Source organism: Oncorhynchus tshawytscha, linkage group LG15, assembly GCF_018296145.1.
Source record: "Oncorhynchus tshawytscha isolate Ot180627B linkage group LG15, Otsh_v2.0, whole genome shotgun sequence".
NCBI lineage: Eukaryota > Metazoa > Chordata > Actinopteri > Salmoniformes > Salmonidae > Oncorhynchus > Oncorhynchus tshawytscha.
The window spans coordinates 35,307,646-35,325,388 of NC_056443.1; the positions used below are offsets into that span (position 1 = coordinate 35,307,646).

Below are 17,743 nucleotides of genomic sequence, written 5' to 3' on the forward strand. Positions count from 1 at the left end.
AGTCTCCATGTGGGTGCTGTCTCATTGTGGGTGGGTCTCCATGTGGGTGCTGTCTCATTGTGGGTGCTGTCTCCTTGTGAATGAGTCTCCATGTGGGTGCTGTCTCATTGTGGGTGCTGTCTCCTTGTGGATGGGTCTCCATGTGGGTGCTGTCTCATTGTGGGTGCCGTCTCCTTGTGGATACCGTCTCCTTGTACTGCAGATGTGGACTCCTTGTGGATACCGTCTCCTTGTGGATACTGTCTCCTTGTACTGCAGATGTGGACTTCTTGTGGATACCGTCTCCTTGTACTGTAGATGCTGACTCCGTTTCGATTCTGGTCTATCTGTGGATGCTGTCTCCCTGTGGATGCTGGCATATCTGCCTGTCAGGGAGTCATTGCGTGCCACGCTCACCGCTCGGCCGAGTGTAACTGAGGCAATGTACCCCATGAAATATTCACCTAAGTTGTCTTTCCTAAAAATATAAAAAAGGGGGGGACGGGAAAAACCGGTGGTGCGATGGAGAGTTATCCAAATGCACCGTGTCAGGTCTACTTAGGCTTTCATCCAAGAGGGGCGAAGAGGGGAGCGGCAGGGGGTCCATTAAATGTTCATACATTGTAAGCCCCCCTTTAAGCCATGGGGTTTAACTCCACCCTTTTAAGCCCCCCCCAAATGGCATTGAACTCCACCCTTTTAAGCCCCCCCCATGGCATTTAACTCCACCCTTTTAAGCCCCCCAATGGAATTTAACTCCACCCTTTTAAGCCCCCCCAATGGCATTTAACTCCACCCTTTTAAGCCCCCCAATGGCATTTAACTCCACCCTTTGAAGCCCGCCCCCATGGCGTTTAACTCCACCCTTTGAAGCCCCCCATGGTGTTTAACTCCACCCTTTTAAGCCCGCCCCCATGGGGTTTAACTCCACCCTTTTAAGCCCCCCCAATGGCATTTAACTCCACCATTTTAAGCCCGCCCCCATGGTGGTTAACTCCACCCTTTAAGCCCCCCCCATGGTGGTTAACTCCACCCTTTAAGCCCCCCCCATGGCCTTTAACCCCTGCCGTAGAAAGACTCCTGGCTCTCTAAGATATACACTCTAACCCATCCTGTAGCCCTGTTTCTTCTTTAGTTAACACTTTATTTAATCCTTTAAAGATCGTGTCGCTTTGTCTCACATTCTTCAGAAGTTTGGCATATACACTTGAGTGTACAAAATATTAGGTACACCTTCCTAATAATTGAGTTGCACCACCACTCCCATTTTGCCCTCAGAACATCATTCATTTGTTTGGGCATGGACTCTACAAGGTGTCGATAGCGTTCCACAGGGATGGTGGCCCATGTTGAATCCAATGCTTTCCACAGATGTGTCCCAGTTGGCTGGATGTCCTTTTGAGTCATGGACCATTCTTGATACACTCAGGAAACTGTTTAATGTGGAGAAAAAAAACAGCAGCGTTGCAGTTCTTGACGCACTCAAACCGGTGCGCCTTGGCACCTACTGCCAAACCACGTTCAAAGGCACTTAAAAATGTTGTCTTGCCCATTCACCTTCTGAATGGCACACATACACAATCCATGTCTCATTTGTCTCAAGGCTTAACAGTCAGTCTTTTAACTCTCTCCTCTCCTTCATTTACACGGATTGAAGTGACGTCAATGAGGGATCGTAGCTTTCACCTGGATCCACCTGGTCAGGTCTGTCTTGGAAAGAGCAGGTGTTCCTAATATTTTGTACAGTCATTGCAAATATCAACAAAGTTACAGTAGGTGCATGCTATGCATGGTGTACACTCCTCGTACCACATGTATAATAAATCATTTCCATTCTGTCATTGGGGAGATTCTCCTCATTTAACAAACCAGTCCTCTAGAGTGTTATCTACAGCTGGTAGCCAGTTAAAAGCCAGTCTTTAAGCATATAACAATTAGTTACTCTGAAAATCAGATTTTTCTTGTAACCTGATGAATGTGTGAGTTGTAAGAGGTGTGTACTAACGATATCAATGTGTGTGTGCTATTCTTTGTAGTTTGTTTGAGTTGCGACATAACCTTACTTGAGGTAGCCTGAGTCCCTAAAGTCACGGACCATATCATGAATTGGCTCCCATTCGCGTAAGACTACACATTGCTGAAAGACTAGAGAGGCCATAGGAGAGAGGCAAAATAGTTAGAACTAAGAAACACTACACTTTCTCTGCTCCAAACCATCACAAACTTGGAAGTTTCAAATGAACTTCACTGCCTTTTGAGAGAAAATGAATCTCCCGAATCCAAAAATATCAGCAACATCACACAATGTAGTGTCAAGTGCTCAGTTTAAACAAATACTTTGTCTCTACTTGTGCTGATAGGCAAAGGAGGCCAGATATGTATGGATGTATGTATAATTCAGCCCCCAAAGACAAAGAATGGGAGAGATCCAGGGCAAGAGATAACTTGCATGGAACAAGCGGTGGGGGGTGTACAGACTAAAGTGCCATGATTTCCTATCTCCTCATGATGCAACCGAGCCCGGCCCAACTCATAGTGAAGGCTGGTACGACTGCCGCCCACTCCCCTCAGCCCCCTAATGCCACGCTGTACTGCTTTTGATAAGAGGAACTGGGCCAGCTTATAGTCAAAACAAAAACAAAAAGGGGATGATGGGGGGTGGTGGTGGGTGGTGGTGGGTGGGGGGGAATAGTCATTATGAATGTTTTCTTTTTAAACAGCGAATCGCTGTGGCTGTTGTCGTGGCAGCCGCCGCCGAGTGAGAACTACTTATGTAGGGCGACGTGGCCTGGAGTATTGTGGGAAGGAGCCATTAGCTGCCGTTGTGCTAGCTGCTCGAGCACAACACAATTAGAGAACAGAAACAGGCCCACAGTCCCTTAGTATCTGTGTGAAAAGGTCACTTCTGTCAACATTATTATAATCCCCTGTTTTCCTATCAGGATTGTTGATTCACATGCCTGGGAAGAAGAACTGAAGGAAAGGAGGCAGAACAGAGAGGCAGTGACAGGAGCGCCGAGGCGGTGGGTCGGTGTGTTAAATATTACATTATCAAACAGTATAAATATATCTGGATGTGATGGGAGTGACTCATCACATTCTCTCGACTCCAGTTTGGAAACACAAAAAATATATATATATTTTTAAAAATCAAAAGATCACAGGGGGGGGGTATTGATAAAGAAACATTCCTTTCGAAGGTCCTGTATATAAAACGTTAAGTTGTACTGTATTATGGTTATATAAACACCGCAATAGGACTTCAATAGAAGATAGATTTTTGCCGAACCTCTGTTTGTGTTAAGATAATTACTATATTTGCGTCGTTTCCACGCCACAGCACCAGCTTCCTCTACTTCATAAGATAGACGTATCCATTCAAATCAGCAACAACAACAAAAAAACTAAATAAAGCCAAGATTAATCAAAAACAAATAAAGCGTCATGTTTTCAAAAGTGTCATGAAGACGACGACACCCAATAAACCAGCTTGGGGCACGGGACAATCTAATCTTAACGGAATAGATGTATTATTATTTTTTAAGTTATTTGGAAATGACCAGCTCCTTATCAATCCAGGAGGTATTTGTGCAGACTCTCTCAGTGGCTTTAGTGAAGGGACTCAATCACAACGAGACGCGATAGGCCTCGGGTCTCCTCCTCTCGCGTTCATCTTTTATCGGTACCGGAGGAAATGAAAAGGATGTTATCTGGAACGGCGGACGCTGCACAGCATCTTGGCTTCGGGAGACGGGCCTCGTCTGCACGAGCCAATGGGCCTATTCTTTGGGGAACTCGCTCGTCACATAAAAACAAGGGCTTGAGATATGCTATGCTAGGACCTTGAAGAATGGGTTTGTCAAGACTGTGTGATGCTATGGTAACTGTTGGTGTGGACGGGTTAGGTGCTGCGAGTTGGTGTGTGTCGGTGAGACCCAGTATAAGCCACTGTGTTAAAGTGAAGCTTTAGCCTCTCCAACCACAAGTGGGCCGGGAACTAACAAACTACCTGGAACAGCAAGATGATGAAGTAGAGAGGTTAGTGTAGCAGGGTATTGATGTATTATGATGATGGAGAGGGTAGAGCTCAGAGTGTAACAGGGTATTGATGTACCATGATGATGGAGAGGGCAGAGATCAGAGTGTAACAGGGTATTGATGTACCATGATGATGGAGAGGGCAGAGAGGTCAGAGTGTAACAGGGTATTGATGTATTATGATGTTGGAGAGGGCAGAGAGGTCAGAGTGTAACAGGGTATTGATGTATTATGATGTTGGAGAGGGCAGAGAGGTCAGAGTGTAACAGGGTATTGATGTACCATGATGATGGAGAGGGCAGAGGTCAGAGTGTAACAGGGTATTGATGTATCATGATGATGGAGAGGGCAGAGATCAGAGTGTAACAGGGTATTGATGTACCATGATGATGGAGAGGGTAGAGGTCAGTGTAACAGGGTATTGATGTACCATGATGATGGAGAGGGCAGAGAGGTCAGAGTGTAACAGGGTATTGATGTACCATGATGATGGAGAGGGTAGAGGTCAGAGTGTAACAGGGTATTGATGTACCATGATGATGGAGAGGGTAGAGGTCAGAGTGTAACAGGGTATTGATGTACCATGATGATGGAGAGGGCAGAGATCAGAGTGTAACAGGGTATTGATGTACCATGATGATGGAGAGGGTAGAGGTCAGTGTAACAGGGTATTGATGTACCATGATGATGGAGAGGGCAGAGATCAGAGTGTAACAGGGTATTGATGTACCATGATGATGGAGAGGGCAGAGGTCAGAGTGTAACAGGGTATTGATGTACCATGATGATGGTAAGGGACTGTGGGCCTGTTTTTTGTACTTCCGGCGCCGACAGAGATGGCCGCCTCGCTTCGCGTTCCTAGGAAACTATGCAGTTTTTTGTTTTTTTACGTGTTATTTCTTACACTAGTACCCCAGGTCATCTTAGGTTTCTTTACATACAGCCGAGAAGAACTACTGAATATAAGATCAGCGTCAACTCACCATCAGTTCGACCAAGAATATGTTTTTCGCGATGCGGATCCTGTGTTCTGCCTTACAACCAGTGTAACCGAGTGGATCACATGCAGCGACCAAAAAAAAAACGACTCAGAAAAAGAGGGAAACGAAGCGGTCTTCTGGTCAGACTCCGGAGACGGGCACATCGTGCACCACTCCCTAGCATTCTTCTTGCCAATGTCCAGTCTCTTGACAACAAGGTTGATGAAATCCGAGCAAGGGTAGCATTCCAGAGGGACATCAGAGACTGTAACGTTCTTTGCTTCACGGAAACATGGCTAACTGGAGAGACGCAATCCGAAGCGGTGCAGCCAACGGGTTTCTCCACGCATCGCGCCGACAGAAACAAACATCTTTCTGGTAAGAAGACGGGCGGGGGCGTATGTCTTATGGCCAACGTGACATGGTGTGATGAAAGAAACATACAGGAACTCAAATCCTTCTGTTCACCTGATTTAGAATTCCTCACAATCAAATGTAGACCGCATTATCTACCAAGAGAATTCTCTTCGATTATAATCACAGCCGTATATATCCCCCAAGCAGACACATCGATGGCTCTGAACGAACTTTATTTAACTCTCTGCAAACTGGAAACGATTTATCCGGAGGCTGCATTCATTGTAGCTGGGGATTTTAACAAGGCTAATCTGAAAACAAGACTCCCTAAATTTTATCAGCATATCGATTGCGCAACCAGGGGTGGAAAGACCCTGGATCATTGTTACTCTAACTTCCGCGACGCATATAAGGCCCTGCCCCGCCCCCTTTCGGAAAAGCTGACCACGACTCCATTTTGTTGATCCCTGCCTACAGACAGAAACTAAAACAAGAAGCTCCCACGCTGAGGTCTGTCCAACGCTGGTCCGACCAAGCTGACTCCACACTCCAAGACTGCTTCCATCACGTGGACTGGGAGATGTTTCGTATTGCGTCAGACAACAACATTGACGAATACGCTGATACGGTGTGCGAGTTCATTAGAACGTGCGTTGAAGATGTCGTTCCCATAGCAACGATTAAAACATTCCCTAACCAGAAACCGTGGATTGATGGCAGCATTCGTGTGAAACTAAAGGCACGAACCACTGCTTTTAATCAGGGCAAGGTGTCTGGTAACATGACTGAATACAAACAGTGCAGCTATTCCCTCCGCAAGGCTATCAAACAAGCTAAGCGCCAGTACAGAGACAAAGTAGAATCTCAATTCAACGGCTCAGACACAAGAGGTATGTGGCAGGGTCTACAGTCAATCACGGACTACAGGAAGAAACCCAGCCCAGTCACGGACCAGGATGTCTTGCTCCCAGGCAGACTAAATAACTTTTTGCCCGCTTTGAGGACAATACAGTGCCACTGACACGGCCTGCAACGGAAACATGCGGTCTCTCCTTCACTGCAGCCGAAGTGAGTAAGACATTTAAACGTGTTAACCCTCGCAAGGCTGCAGGCCCAGACGGCATCCCCAGCCGCGCCCTCAGAGCATGCGCAGACCAGCTGGCCGGTGTGTTTACGGACATATTCAATCAATCCCTATACCAGTCTGCTGTTCCCACATGCTTCAAGAGGGCCACCATTGTTCCTGTTCCCAAGAAAGCTAAGGTAACTGAGCTAAACGACTACCGCCCCGTAGCACTCACATCCGTCATCATGAAGTGCTTTGAGAGACTAGTCAAGGACCATATCACCTCCACCCTACCTGACACCCTTGACCCACTCCAATTTGCTTACCGCCCAAATAGGTCCACAGACGATGCAATCTCAACCACACTGCACACTGCCCTAACCCATCTGGACAAGAGGAATACCTATGTGAGAATGCTGTTCATCGACTACAGCTCGGCATTCAACACCATAGTACCCTCCAAGCTCGTCATCAAGCTCGAGACCCTGGGTCTCGACCCTGCCCTGTGCAACTGGGTACTGGACTTCCTGACGGGCCGCCCCCAGGTGGTGAGGGTAGGCAACAACATCTCCTCCCCGCTGATCCTCAACACTGGGGCCCCACAAGGGTGCGTTCTGAGCCCTCTCCTGTACTCCCTGTTCACCCACGACTGCGTGGCCATGCACGCCTCAACTCAATCATCAAGTTTGCGGACGACACAACAGTGGTAGGCTTGATTACCAACAACGACGAGACGGCCTACAGGGAGGAGGTGAGGGCCCTCGGAGTGTGGTGTCAGGAAAATAACCTCACACTCAACGTCAACAAAACTAAGGAGATGATTGTGGACTTCAGGAAACAGCAGAGGGAACACCCCCCATCCACATCGATGGAACAGTAGTGGAGAGGGTAGCAAGTTTTAAGTTCCTCGGCATACACATCACAGACAAACTGAATTGGTCCACTCACACAGACAGCATCGTGAGGAAGGCGCAGCAGCGCCTCTTCAACCTCAGGAGGCTGAAGAAATTCGGCTTGTCACCAAAAGCACTCACAAACTTCTACAGATGCACAATCGAGAGCATCCTGGCGGGCTGTATCACCGCCTGGTATGGCAACTGCACCGCCCTCAACCGTAAGGCTCTCCAGAGGGTAGTGAGGTCTGCACAACGCATCACCGGGGGCAAACTACCTGCCCTCCAGGACACCTACACCACCCGATGCTACAGGAAGGCCATAAAGATCATCAAGGACATCAACCACCCGAGCCACTGCCTGTTCACCCCGCTGCCATCCAGAAGGCGAGGTCAGTACAGATGCATCAAAGCTGGGACCGAGAGACTGAAAAACAGCTTCTATCTCAAGGCCATCAGACTGTTAAACAGCCACCACTAACATTGAGTGGCTACTGCCAACACACTGTCAATGACACTGACTCTACTCCAGCCACTTTAATCATGGGAATTGATGGGAAATGATGTAAATATATCACTAGCCACTTTAAACAATGCTACCTTATATAATGTTACTTACCCTACATTGTTCATCTCATATGCATACGTTGATACTGTACTCTATATCATCGACTGCATCCTTATGTAATACATGTATCACTAGCCACTTTAACTATGCCACTTGGTTTACATACTTATCTCATATGTATATACTGTACTCGATATCATCTACTGTATCTTGCCTATGCTGCTCTGTACCATCACTCATTCATATATCCTTATGTACATATTCTTTATCCCCTTACACTGTGTATGACAGTAGTTTTTTTGGAATTGTTAGTTAGATTACTTGCTCGTTACTACTGCATTGTCGGAACTAGAAGCACAAGCATTTCGCTACACTCGCATTAACATCTGCTAACCATGTGTATGTGACAAATAAAATTTGATTTGATTTGATTTGATTTGATTTGATGATGGAGAGGGTAGAGGTCAGTGTAACAGGGTATTGATGTACCATGATGATGGAGAGGGCAGAGAGGTCAGAGTGTGACCGGGTATTGATGTACCATGATGATGGAGAGGGCAGAGAGGTCAGAGTGTAACAGGGTATTGATGTACCATGATGATGGAGAGGGTAGAGGTTAGTGTAACAGGGTATTGATGTACCATGATGATGGAGAGGGCAGAGAGGTCAGAGTGTAACAGGGTATTGATGTACCATGATGATGGTGAGGGTAGAGAGGTCAGGGTGTGACAGGGTATTGATGTACCATGATGATAGAGAGGGTAGAGGTCAGAGTGTGTCAGTGAGATGAGAGAGAAAGTGGTTGAGCCTACTGTTACACTGTCACCCGTCCTCAGACTGGTCCAGAGTGTCTCCTCAAACCTGGAGAGATCAACCCGGTGGGCCCCTCCTAGCAAAGCCTGGGGACAAAGACACGGATGAGGACAGGGCAAGAAACACACACACACACTAAATGAAAACACTCAAGAGAAGTCTATAAACAAAAAGAGACAGGAACTTCAACACACATACCAAAATACACTCTCTCACACACAAACATACCTGCTAGCCCTGCAGGTACAGTAGTAGAAGATAAATGCATTAATAACTGATAATAAACTGCACACTATCCATCTCAGGAGTCACTCCCCCAAACATACCCACCACCCAGCACCATAGAGCCACTCTCCCAAACATACCCACCACCCAGCACCATAGAGCCACTCTCCCAAACATACCCACCACCCAGCACCATAGAGTCACTCTCCCAAACATACCCACCACCATAGAGTCACTCTCCCAAACATAACCACCACCCAGCACCATAGAGTCACTCTCCCAAACATACCCACCACCATAGAGCCACTCTCCCAAACATACCCACCACCATAGAGTCATTCTCCCAAACATACCCACCACCCAGCACCATAGAGCCACTCTCCCAAACATACCCACCACCATAGAGTCACTGTCCCAAACATACCCACCACCCAGCACCATAGAGCCACTCTCCCAAACATACCCAACACCATAGAGCCACTCTCCCAAACATACCCACCACCATAGAGCCACTCTCCCAAACATACCCACCACTATAGTCACTCTCCCAAACATACCCAACACCATAGAGCCACTCTCCCAAACATACCCACCACTATAGTCACTCTCCCAAACATACCCAACACCATAGAGCCACTCTCCCAAACATACCCACCACCATAGAGCCACTCTCCCAAACATACCCACCACCATAGAGCCACTCTCCCAAACATACCCACCACTATAGAGTCACTCTCCCAAACATACCGACCACCATAGAGCCACTCTCCCAAACATACCCACCACCATAGAGTCACTCTCCCAAACATACCCACCACCATAGAGCCACTCTCCCAAACATACCCTCCACCCAGCACCATAGAGCCACTCTCCCAAACATAACCACCACCCAGCACCATAGAGCCACTCTCCCAAACATACCCACCACCCAGCACCATAGAGCCACTCTCCCAAACATACCCACCACCATAGAGCCACTCTCCCAAACATACCCACCACCATAGAGCCACTCTCCCAAACATACCCACCATAGAGCCACTCTCCCAAACATACCCACCACTATAGAGTCACTCTCCCAAACATACCCAGCACCATAGAGTCACTCTCCCAAACATACCCACCACCATAGAGCCACTCTCCCAAACATACCCACCACTATAGAGTCCCTCTCCCAAACATACCCACCACCATAGAGCCACTCTCCCAAACATACCCACCACCAGAGCCACTCTCCCAAACATACCCAGCACCATAGAGTCACTCTCCCAAACATACCCACCACCCAGCACCATAGAGCCACTCTCCCAAACATACCCACCACCCAGCACCATAGAGCCACTCTCCCAAACATAACCACCACCCAGCACCATAGAGTCACTCTCCCAAACATAACCACCGCCCAGAACCATAGAGCCACTCTCCCAAACATAACCACCACTATAGAGTCACTCTCCCAAACATACCCACCACTATAGAGTCACTCTCCCAAACATACCCACCACTATAGAGTCACTCTCCAAACATACCCACCGCCCAGCACCAGTCACTCTCCCAAACATACCCAGCACCATAGTCACTCTCCCAAACATAACCACCGCCCAGCACCATAGTCACTCTTCCAAACATAACCACCACCCAGCACCATAGTCACTCTCCCAAACATACCCACCGCCCAGCACCATAGTCACTCTCCCAAACATAACCACCACTATAGAGTCACTCTCCCAAACATAACCACCACCCAGCACCATAGTCACTCTCCCAAACATAACCACCACTATAGAGTCACTCTCCCAAACATACCCACCGCCCAGCACCATAGTCACTCTCCCAAACATAACCACCACTATAGAGTCACTCTTCCACCACCATATCTGGTTATTTATTCCAGTCACTCTCTCATTAAAGCAGCCTTATTACAGCCACACTGCTGAAGTGTACTGCTTGGGTGATTCTACAGAAGTGGTATAAAAGACTGTCATACCACCAAAAAACAACATAAAAAACTGTCAAGTCTCCAGACTTGGGACATTTATTTACATCATGATATGTTGTAATTCAATCCAAGACAACAACAAACATATTGTTAAATTAATATCGTACAAAGTCACTGTTTATACACTTATTACTAACTGAGAGGTGACTGTCCCAAACCCTGACTCCTAAACATTGCTGTACGTTTGAAAACAAAAGCAATTAATGATAAAACTATGTTTAACTATTATTTTAGCGAAACATCTTGAGTTGTTCAATTATTATATAGTTCTACACTGAGTACACCAAACATTAGGAACACCTTCCTCATATTGAGTTGCATATTGAGTTGGATTTAACAAGTGACATCAAGGAGGGATCATATCTTTCACCTGGATTCACCTGGTCAGTCTCTGTCATGGAAAGAGCAGGTGTTCATAATGTTTTGTACACTCAGTGATATAATTATTAGCTTGGTTTATCTTAAAACACCTTTCTCTGGAAAAACACTGCCCCCACTTTTGATGTCACTACGAAAACACTAACATTAAAAGACTGTAGAACGAATGTGACTTAAGCCACACCCCTACAAATATCACCAGTTGATGGGATTGAACCCCTCTCCAGCCTGGTGGCCACATGGTGAGTAGTTTGTGTGTGCAAAACATTTTAGAGAAAATGAGTGAGCAAGTCGGTAAACCTCATGTCACTACCGAACATTGAATACATCTATAAATATGTAAAGTACAGTTTAGGGACTACAATATATGTTTGCTGGGATGTAGCTCGGTCCAAATTAAAGATAGCTACACATAACTGTCTATGTGGATTCTTTAATTAAAATCCAACATAAGTCAAAAAATTGTCCAAACCGAAACGGTCACAACTGAAACCATAGAGATATATAGAGAGTTCTCATCTTTGTATCAGTGCCATTATGGAGCCCGTATCTCCAATTTAAAATTGCAAGTGCCATGCGTTACCAACTGAGAAACAGAGGGCCACCATGTGGGTAGTGGGCAAGTGCACACTTCAGGAAAAAGTGTAGAGTACTGAGATGCATAGCCAGCAGGGGGATACAACCCTCCAAGAGCCCAAACAACGACATCTATTTGGCCAAAAGCATAGATGTCTATAATGATCTATACTGTACTATGATCAGCTTTAATAATGATAGATTTTGGGTTCCGTCAATTTAATTGATTGGATCGTTTCTAATCCCACTAATTGTTTTATTTTTGTATTATTATTTGTATTTATCATTATTTCACCACACTTCTTCAATTGTAAGAAACTTGAGTAAACTTGAGTACAGTAGGGGACAGAAATAGTATAACAAGAAAAGTTATTTGTACAAACCAAAGAAAATTAGAAGGAGATCATTGGCTGATCACTCCCAAGCCATAGGAATCCCCGCCCTTCTAAAATGGTGGAAGCCAATTAGAAGGAGATCATTGGCTGATCACTCCCAAGCCATAGGAATCCCCGCCCTTCTAAAATGGTGGAAGCCAATTAGAAGGAGATCATTGGCTGATCACTCCCAAGCCATAGGAATCCCCGCCCTTCTAAAATGATGGAAGCCAATTAGAAGGAGATCATTGGCTGATCACTCCCAAGCCATAGGAATTCCCGCCCTTCTAAAATGATGGAAGCCAATTAGAAGGAGATCATTGGCTGATCACTCCCAAGCCATAGGAATCCCCGCCCTTCTAAAATGATGGAAGCCAATTAGAAGGAGATCATTGGCTGATCACTCCCAAGCCATAGGAATCCCCGCCCTTCTAAAATGATGGAAGCCAATTAGAAGGAGATCATTGGCTGATCACTTCCAAGCCATAGGAATCCCCGCCCTTCTAAAATGGTGGAAGCCATCAATGTAAAACTAATTATTTCCATGTAGTCCTGTAAATATCTCTATAATTTACACTTAACACCAAAACGCCTGTTATTTTTCCAAAATAAAGATAGATAAAGTGATAAACTCAGCAAAAAAAAGAAACGTCCCTTTTTCAGGACCCTGTCTTTCAAAGATAATTCGTAAAAATCCAAATAACTTCACAGATCTTCATTGTAAAGGGTTTAAACACTGTTTCCCATGCTTGTTCAATGAACCATAAACAATTAATGAACATGCACCTGTGGAACGGTCGTTAAGACACTAACAGCTAACAGACGGTAGGCAATTAAGGTCACAATTATGACAATTTAGGACACTAAAGAGGCCTTTCTACTGACTCTGAAAAGCACCAAAAGAAAGATGCCCAGGGTCCCCGCTCATCTGCGTGAACGTGCCTTAGGCATGCTGCAAGGAGGAATGAGTACTGCAGATGTGGCCAGGGCAATAAATGTCCGTACTGTGAGACGCCTAAGACAGCGCTACAGGGAGATAGGACAGACAGCTGATCGTCCTCGCAGTGGCAGAAAGAGGGAGGGAGGGAAAGAGGGAGGGAGAGAAAGAGGGAGAGAAAGAGGGAGGGAGGGAGGGAGGGAGGGAGGGAGGGAGGGAGGGAGGGAGGGAGGGAGGGAGGGAGGGAGGGAGGGAGGGAGGGAGGGGGAGGGAGGGAGGGAGGGAGGGAGGGAGGGAAAGAGGGAGGGAAAGAGGGAGGGAAAGAGGGAAAGAGGGAGGGAAAGAGGGAGGGAAAGAGGGAGGGAAAGAGGGAGGGAAAGAAAGAGGGAAAGAGGGAGGGAAAGAGGGAGGGAAAGAGGGTTGATGGGAGACGGAGGTGGTGGGTCTCCCAGTTTAAGTCGTAAATGACACACTATTTTGACCAGAGGCTTAAGAACACTATGTAGGGCATAGTGTGCCACTTGGGAAGTAGACCCGTGTGTTTATTCATGTGAAATGGAGTCCCCACTGGAAGCCATTTTGGCAGTGCTGTAGCGCAGCAGGCGCTGACCTTTACATTCTATGCACAATTAAGCTAAGCTAATAAACAGCGCTGCCGTGCTCGGACTGGACCGGGACAAAACAGTGGTGCTATCTATATGTGCGGCACCACTGTCGACCTCACGAAGGACAGTGACTGACACCCAAGATGCTTTGTTCTGCAGATGTGGTCTTTAAAAGGGCCACTGGGAAAATAGCTTCAGTGATTACTGGGAAATTAGTGGTGAATGTAAACGCTTGGTCTTAGGCCCAAGTTTCACTTTTAAAGACCCCCTTTTACATTTATTGTGCCGATATTTACTTTTAAAGACCCCCTTTTACATTTATTGGGACGATATTTACTTTTAAAGACCCCCTTTTCCATTTATTGGGACGATATTTACTTTTAAAGACCCCCTTTTCCATTTATTGGGCCGTTATTTACTTTTTAGACTACTTTTCCATTTATTGGGCCGATATTTACTTTTAAAGACCCCCTTTTCCATTTATTGGGACGATATTTACTTTTAAAGACCCCCTTTTCCATTTATTGGGACGATATTTACTTTTAAAGACCCCCTTTTCCATTTATTGGGACGATATTTACTTTTAAGACTACTTTTACATTTATTGGGACGATATTTCCTATAAGACTACTTTTACATTTATTGGCCAGATATTTACTTTTAAAGACCCCCTTTTCCATTTATTGGGACGATATTTACTTTTAAGACTACTTTTACATTTATTGGGACGATATTTCCTATAAGACTACTTTTACATTTATTGGGACGATATTTCCTATAAGACTACTTTTACATTTATTGGCCAGATATTTAGTCTTGCTTAAACAATTAAAACAATAGATGAAACAACCAAATGTATCCTAACACCCCAACTGTAGATTATCTTTGTTCCGTATGCATTGTAGGGAGCATTGTATGATAGACGTTGGAATCCCAGAATTGGCGATAGCCAGGTTGTTACTTATTGTACTAGTCTTCAGATAAGACCTACCACCAATAAAGAGGAAACCATGAATGTATGTGGTAATTTGGCATTTAAGACCGATGGAGGCTAGATCAATAATATAGTGGTAAAGCCACCTTATCATAGTTTGAGTGTGTATCTCTTATGTTGACGTGAAACGGTTTGCATGGATTCTATTGTATATCTAATGATGGCCATGTTGCGGCCTTGGCTCGCCGTTTTGGACCACACCAAATGGATATCGGGGGAACTTATTTAAGCTCTCAACCCCAATTCCCTGGGTGTAATTGTATTTCATGATAATTTATAAATGTATCAAATTAGTAGTGGAATAAAACATGCATAGATATTTGGATTATTCCAAATTGTTCCCTTTGCTCTGGATAACATTTGAAACCAGGTCGAAATGAAAAAAAAGGTGCACGTTTCCAGCTGGGGTGGCAGGGTAGCCTAGTGGTTAGAGCGTTGGACTAGTAACCGGAAGGTTGCAAGTTCAAACCCCCGAGCTGACAAAGTACAAATCTGTCATTCTGCCCCTGAACAGGCAGTTAACCCACTGTTCCTAGACCGTCATTGAAAATAAGAATTTGTTCTTAACTCTAAGGCAGGTCGCCTAGTTAAATAAAGGTAAAATAAATAAAAATAAAAGGAGAATGTGATGAAATAATAACAGATTTGAAGCGTTTATGTCAAACCCCATGAAATATAATGAAAACAACAACAAATTATTACATCAAGTACTGATTCCCTTTTTGTGTACTCCGCTATATATATATATATATATATATATATATATAGGTTTATAGGAGAAACCATTAACATCATAACATCTAAAACACATCCTCGTCAAACAGGTATTTCAGTCAGATGTTGTTACTGGTGTTTTGTATTGGCCCACGAAATCTACACTAGATGTAGTCAAATAAACGGGGGCTAAGCAAGCAGGAGGAGATATATTACCTTAGAGCTATATGGCAATATGAATCCACACACCCACATACAATTGCAGACAAAACTATTCCCAGCTGTGTTTATCTACAATATTGCCACATATACCTGGGTTGGGAGAATCACCTTTCCTGGTTATGCATGTCAAAATATCACCTTCCACGGATAAAGTATGAGAAAGAAAACGCAGTCAAATATGTATATAGTATTACCATAAACCCAAACGCACACTAGTGGGAATATTAAAACAAACACACACACACACGCGCGTGTTATTAATCTGCCACAGGTACAGTATGAGTGTCAGAGGTCCTCCTTATCCCACAGCTTACCTCTCATACCGGAATCAGAGAGAATGCCGTGCCAATGTCCCATCTCCAGTATTCAGAGAGAATACCCTCTCAATGTCCCATCTACAGTATTCAGAGAGAATACCCTGCCAATGTCCCATCTCCAGTATTCAGAGAGAATACCCTGCCAATGTCCCATCTACAGCATTCAGAGAGAATACCCTCTCAATTTCCCATCTCCAGTATTCAGAGAGAATACCCTGCCAATGTCCCATCTCCAGTATTCAGAGAGAATACCCTGCCAATGTCCCATCTACAGTATTCAGAGAGAATACCCTCTCAATTTCCCATCTCCAGTATTCAGAGAGAATACCCTGCCAATGTCCCATCTCCAGTATTCAGAGAGAATACCCTGCCAATGTCCCATCTCCAGTATTCAGAGAGAATACCCTGCCAATGTCCCATCTACAGTATTCAGAGAGAATACACTCTCAATTTCCCATCTACAGTATTCAGAGAGAATACCCTCTCAATGTCCCATCTCCAGTATTCAGAGAGAATACCCTCTCAATGTCCGATCTCCAGTATTCAGAGAGAATACCCTCTCAATGTCCCATCTCCAGTATTCAGAGAGAATACCCTGCCAATGTCCCATCTCCAGTATTCAGAGAATACCGTCCCAATGTCCCATCTCCAGTATTCAGAGAGAATACCCTGCCAATGTCCCATCTCCAATATTCAGAGAGAATACCCTGCCAATGTCCCATCTCCAGTATTCAGAGAGAATACCCTCTCAATGTCCCATCTCCAGTATTCAGAGAGAATACCCTCTCAATGTCCCATCTCCAGTATTCAGAGAGAATACCCTGCCAATGTCCCATCTCCAGTATTCAGAGAATACCGTCCCAATGTCCCATCTACAGTATTCAGAGAGAATACCCTGCCAATGTCCCATCTAGAGTATTCAGAGAGAATACCCTGCCAATGTCCCATCTCCAGTATTCAGAGAGAATACCCGGCCAATGTCCCATCTCCAGTATTCAGAGAGAATACCCTGCCAATGTCCCATCTCCAACATACTGTTCAAACGGTGAAGCAGTCACAAGTGATCACTTCACAAGCGCTCGATGGGGGGGGGGGAACACCAACCAAAATAAAAGGGCTCATTGGGAGATTTCCCCGGCTGCCATTCTGATCATCTTACATGATACGGTGTGGCACAAGCCTAAGGGCCGTATTTGAAGATCCCTATTGAAGTCACACTTGTGATTACATTCGATTCCATGGGACAGGAATACAGGGGTGTATTTATTAGTGCAAACCGTAGCAAAATCTTTCGCAGTGGAAAATGTTTTGCAACATAAAACCAGTTTCTATTTGACAAACTCCGGTAGGTTCCCTCCCAGTTTCATCACGTTTGTTTTCATTTAGTTCCTATTGAATACACCCCAGGGTTCCCCATGTTCAGAACAGACGGCCACTTTGAATGGTTCCCCATGTTCAGAACAGACGGCCACTTCGAATGGTTCCCCATGTTCAGAACAGACGGCCACTTTGAATGGTCACCCATGTTCAGAACAGACGGCCACTTTGAATGGTCACCCATTTTCTGAACAGTCGGCCACTTTGAATGGTCACCCATGTTCAGAACAGACGGCCACTTTTAATTATTACATTAATAGACTCAATATTACAGACAGGTGTGACATCAGATAAGGATGCATGAATTAACCCTGATAATAAACAGTGCGTCTTC

At 45.3% G+C, this 17,743-nt stretch overlaps 1 protein-coding gene across 5 annotated transcripts in view; it reads right to left on the bottom strand.

The window, feature by feature from the left end:
- LOC112214854 (glucosidase 2 subunit beta) overlaps nucleotides 1-17,743 on the bottom strand; it is a 278,290-nt gene that overhangs the window by 192,363 nt on the left and 68,184 nt on the right. For all 5 annotated transcript variants that reach the window (XM_042298486.1, XM_042298485.1, XM_042298488.1 and 2 more), the window contains exon 9: nucleotides 8,694-8,780. In XM_042298486.1, coding sequence (XP_042154420.1) covers nucleotides 8,694-8,780 — 87 coding nt within the window. The remainder of the gene's footprint in view (nucleotides 1-8,693; nucleotides 8,781-17,743) is intronic.